At 41.8% G+C, this 5,262-nt stretch overlaps 1 protein-coding gene across 2 annotated transcripts in view; it reads left to right on the top strand.

Annotated features, from left to right (window-relative positions):
* METTL7A (methyltransferase like 7A) overlaps positions 1-2,987 on the top strand; it is a 9,479-nt gene extending 6,492 nt beyond the window's left edge. For both annotated transcript variants that reach the window (XM_005869262.2, XM_014542137.1), the window contains one exon: positions 2,220-2,987. In XM_005869262.2, the coding sequence (XP_005869324.1) occupies positions 2,220-2,456 (237 nt within the window). In that variant the 3' untranslated portion in view covers positions 2,457-2,987. The remainder of the gene's footprint in view (positions 1-2,219) is intronic.
* Positions 2,988-5,262: the final 2,275 nt, after the last annotated feature.

Genomic DNA, 5,262 nt, shown 5'->3' with positions numbered 1-5,262 from the left:
TAATAATAATAAAACCTTGAGAGTATTTGCTTAAGAAGTTTTCAATATTCAGCATTTTTGGAAGTGTCAATGAAGTACTGATGGAGTGGTCATAATAATCTGGCCACTCAATGTATATGTTAATAGGAATGACAGACAAGAAAATATTAGCAGTGGTACCTCTAGGGAATGGGATGGAGGTGAGGAAGAATTTCTTTTCATTTTACACCTTTCTGCATAGTTTGAGATTCTTAATACCTGTATGTAATTTCCACATTTACCTTTATTAATTTTTTAAAAACTAGTTTAAAATAGTTTTACTCTAAATATAGTTAAACACAAAGTATGGATATTTTGACCTTTTCATTTACTTTTCTAGGAGAAAAGGGTGTCTGTAATCCCCCATTTTATTTCCGAACTAAAGGCCCAGTGCACGAAATTCAGGCACTGGTAGGGTCCCTAACAGCTGCCAGCTGCCAGCTGCCGCCCGGGGCCTCCCTCCCTTCCCCCGGCCAGCTCCGCCCCCTGGTCAAACTCTCCCCCAGACAACTCCCGGTGGAGGGGACAATTTGCATACTACGCTTTTATTATATAGGATAGAGGAAGAAAAGGACTCGGAGATAAGTATTTAGAGGCAAAATGTAATTTTGTCTTTGGCCCAAGGATAGGCCGACATCAAAGTAATAAATGAAAAAGGTCTGATTCTTATATTTCAGAGCTGGGTTGTGTCCTAAGCCTGCACACTTACTAGGCATGGTTAGTAGATGTTTTGCTCACAGAGTTACTAATCTCACAACACCCCTGCAAAGCAAGTAATGAACATCTCCGTTTCCCTGTACTGACAATGCTCTCAAGGAGGTCATATTCTTGGTAGACAGCCTTAGCTCCTGGGAAGCACTGCTCTTTGCTGATTATAACCAGGAGCTTTATCACAGTCTCACTTAATCCTCACAACAGCCCTTTAAAGTAGGTATTGTCTTTTTTCTCCCCCACCCCCCCCCATTTTTTAAAACATATCTTTATTGATTTCAGAGAGGAAGGGAGAGGGAGAGAGAGATAGAAACATCAATGATGAGAGAGAATCATTGACTGGCTCGCTCCTGCATACCCCCTACGGGGGATCGAGCTGGCAACCCAGGCATGTGCCCTGACCGGGAATCCAACCATGATCTCGTGGTTCACAGGTAGACGCTCAACCACTGAGCCACACCAGCTGGGCGTAGGTATTGTCTTCATGTTGGGTTGAGGAAACAGACTCAAAGAGGTTAAGACACTTGCCCAAAGTTACATAGCTAGTAGGACTGACCTCATTTAATGCAAATATTGTTATGGCTGACCACATTGCTTGTCACTGGACTTTTCATTTCTCTGACTTCAACATTCCTATCACTTTTGCTGACTGTTCTTCCTCCACCCATCCCTAAATACTGATGTTTCTTTTTCGGTTCTCATTTCACTTATATATCCCCCTGGGCTATATCACTCACCCCAAAATTTTTCAATTACTACCCATACACAGATGGTTTCCAAATCAAAATATCTAGCCCAGATCTCCCTTCTAACCGTAAACCTGCATATGCAGCTGTCCTCTTGGCAGCCGCTGTGTTATCCAGGGAGCAATATCAACCTCCCAGACCCGAGTCGCCTCCTCTCTCTCCTGTCCAATTCTGTGGCATTTTTTAAAATCAGGAAATAGCAACTTTCCCATTCATGAACACAGATCTTAGACTTACCCAGAGAATTTGGGGGAACTCCATCTCTCAGCTGTCTGCCTGGGATAGCCAAGATTAGAGTAGCTGGAGGAGGTTAGGAAGAGTGGGGCAGCCACCACGGGTTTTGGAAGTAATTGTTAGGTCCCTTTCCTCCTGCTCACCTTAGAGATGGTAGAGCACTTCTGAAGACCTCCTAAAAACGTGTAGCCTCTATTGGGTCTATACTTGACCTATGTTTATAGGACTGTCCTAGATGAAAGCAGCACTTGCAGATTCCTGCCTGACAGTACTTTACACAGAGCATCCACTGTTGAGTAAAATACCTACTGACAAAATGTTACCATGAATTCATTAACACCTTTACCTGATTCAGTATTTTAATTAATCATGCTTACGTTCTTGTGACAATGGTACAAAAATATAAGACATGGTTAGTTAGTCTCAGGCAGTGCGTGGTGTGGATTCAGACTCGCGCAGGTTTGCAAAGCAGAGACAGAACACTAAAATGGGTTTTCTTTTCTTTTTCAGGGAGGGGCTTTTTATTTCCTGGAGCATGTAGCAGCTGAGCACTCAACCTGGAATTACTTCTGGCAGCAGGTCCTGGATCCTGTCTGGTACCTGCTGTTTGATGGGTGCAACCTGACCAGAGAGAGCTGGAAGGCGGTGGAGCGGGCAGGCTTCTCCAAGCTACAGCTGCAGCACATACACGCCCCGCTGTCTATGGCGCTGGTGCGCCCTCACATCTATGGATATGCTGTGAAATAGCGCCAGTGGGGAGCAGAGAGCTGAATGAATGGCTCAGATAACCTAAGGCTTCGTTTTACACTTAAATCCTAATTGGGAAAAGAGAAACCCTTTTTTAGGTAAAGCTGAATTTCATCCTAAAAAGTTTACCTTATACCCTACTTAGCCATTTTCTATTGTCTCCCAAAGAATCAGTCCATGTTAGGTTGCACCGCTGTTTTCTAGTTTTGTTTAGGCTGCACTTGGATTGAGTTTACTTCTACGTTGTTTTCTTGTATAACACCATCATTTGTAAATATGTATTTCTATGAGCACTTTTTTAAAGTGCTGTTTGTTCTCCCATCATTGTATTCCCAATGCCTGGTATATAATAAGTGCTTAAGAGATATTTGTTGAATAAATTAGCTAAACAAAACAAAACAAATACAAAATAGCTTTGCACTCTCCTTTAAAAGGAAACAATGAGCCCAGCCAAGGAGACTCCGTGATTGAGTGTTGACCTATGAACCAGGAGGTCACGGTTAGATTCCGGTTAGGGCATATGCCCAGGTTATGGGCTTGGTCCCCTGTGGAGGGCATACAGGAGGCATGATTCTCTCTCATCATTGATGTTTTTGTCTCTCCCTCCCTATCCCTTCTTCTCTCAAGTCAATAGAAATATATATATTTTTAAAATATATTTTAAAAAACAATGAGGAAACAATGAGCTTTCATAATTAAAGTCTACCATTATCCGCAAACCTTAGTTTATTCAGTAACTTCAACTATCTTATTTAAGTTGTTACCCAACAGATTTGGATTTCACCCCCTCTTTGATTTGAGAGCTTGGTGAACTAAGTAGTTAAATCACTCAAAAGAAAACTTCGAGAAATGAGAAATGAAATATCTTAATGACTCGCAAACTGAATAAAGAAAGACTAGTTGAAAATTACACTTGACACTTTAGTATTTTCATGAAACTGTCTGAGGTAGTTAAGGGTCTTGGGTTCCTTTTCCTTATTATCTAGCATATACTTTCCTGAATGCAGTCAATTGCAGGCAAGGAAAAGGCCCACGGTTACTAGGAAAACCTTGTATAATTAGGTCCACTTCGTAAGAGCCCCTAAAAAGCAGACAACTTGTGAGTGTGTAAAGAAGTGGGCAAGTATTTGTTGGATTATTCTGGTCAAATTTCCACCCATCCCAAGATGATTTCTTTGTTCCTGGCAACCACCAAAACCTCTGAAAATCATCACAAGTGCTGGGCTGATCAGTCAGAGGGTTTAAGAGTAGAATCTTCAGAAATAGTTTGCATGTATTTTAATAAATTTAGTATATTTTCTGAGATGATTTTGCAAAAGGCCTATTTTAAATAGCAAGTCAATAAATTCAGATGCATTTTAGGAATGGAAATAAAATAAATAGTTTATATGTTAACTCGCTTGGTTTCATTTTTCTTAATGTCTCTGGGAGGGCTTTCCTTCCTCGTGGAAAGTTAAGCTATTTAAACATACAGGTTTTTCTTTCTTCAGCCAGGTAACTGCGTTAGTAAACACAGCTAGCAGATTTTAGAAAGAGCAATTTTGGAAGGATCAGAATGTGTTTTGAAAAATTCAAGTCCAAAGACCAGACTTGTGAAATCCAGAGAGCAGGAAGAAAGGAAGCTCACTATTCTCTGGGGAACATGAAACAGTTATTGTTACAGTGAGGTCTGGACACTCACCTAAGGCCTCCTGAGCAATAGAACAGGAAGCTCCTCCCACTGCAGTCTCCCCAAAGTAGGAACCTCCTGACTCTACCCACCTCACTACTGGTTAGGTCAGTCTAGTGCAGTGATGGCGAACCTGTGACACGCGTGTCAGAGGTGACACGCAAACTCATTTTTTTGGTTGATTTTTCTTTGTTAAATGGCATTTAAGTATATAAAATAAATATCAAAAATATAAATCTTTGTTTTACTATGGTTGCAAATATCAAAAAATTTCTGTATGTGACACGGCACCAGAGTTAAGTTAGGGTTTTTCAAAATGCTGACACGCCGAACTCAAAAGGTTCGCCATCACTGATCTAGTGGGTGAGAACTATGAAAAGCCACAGGTTGACATGGTGAAATGTTACTGGCATGTTGGAAGGTAAATAATAGCAAAGTACAAAGTACTAGGTACATTCTTACTGATTCCTTCTTACTTAAGTGATTTGGCAAATATTATCCTCACTTTTTATTTTTTAATCCTCACCTGAGGATATGTTTTTCATTGATTTGAGAGTAAGAAAGAGGGAGAGCAAGAGAAAAACATCAATCAGTTGCCTCACGCACCCCCACCAGGGATTGAACCTGCAACCTGGGCCTGTGCACTGGCCAGGAATAAAACCTGGGACCCATCAGCATATAGGATGGCATTCTAACCACTGAACAACACCGGCCAGGCCTATCCTCACTTTCTATAGACAACACTAAGGTGCAGATAAATAAATAAATGAAGTTTCTTACATTCCACAAGTTAAAGAGCAAGTCTTATAAGCCCTGATTCCCAAAACCACAAAACCTGTCTTGACTACAGCTGCCATATTACTTTCTCACTGCTTTCCTCCTCAGGCCCAGAATCACACATATTTATGATCATTCCAACAGCCTGAGGACTGAGTCTCAATAGGCTCTTATTGACAACTAGAGGCCCAGTGCACAAAAATTTGTGCACTCAGGTGGGGGGGGTCCCTCAGTCCAGCCTATGACCTCTTGCAGTCTGGGACCCCTCGAAGGATGTCCACCTGCTGGCTTAGGCCCGCTCCCTGGGGGATCAGGCCCAAGCTGGCAGTCAGACATCCCTCTGGCAGCCCGGCAGCCCTC

This window comes from Myotis brandtii, unplaced genomic scaffold, assembly GCF_000412655.1.
Source record: "Myotis brandtii unplaced genomic scaffold, ASM41265v1 scaffold29, whole genome shotgun sequence".
Taxonomy (NCBI): Eukaryota; Metazoa; Chordata; class Mammalia; order Chiroptera; family Vespertilionidae; genus Myotis; species Myotis brandtii.
This window is presented reverse-complemented; position numbering and strand designations above follow the sequence as displayed.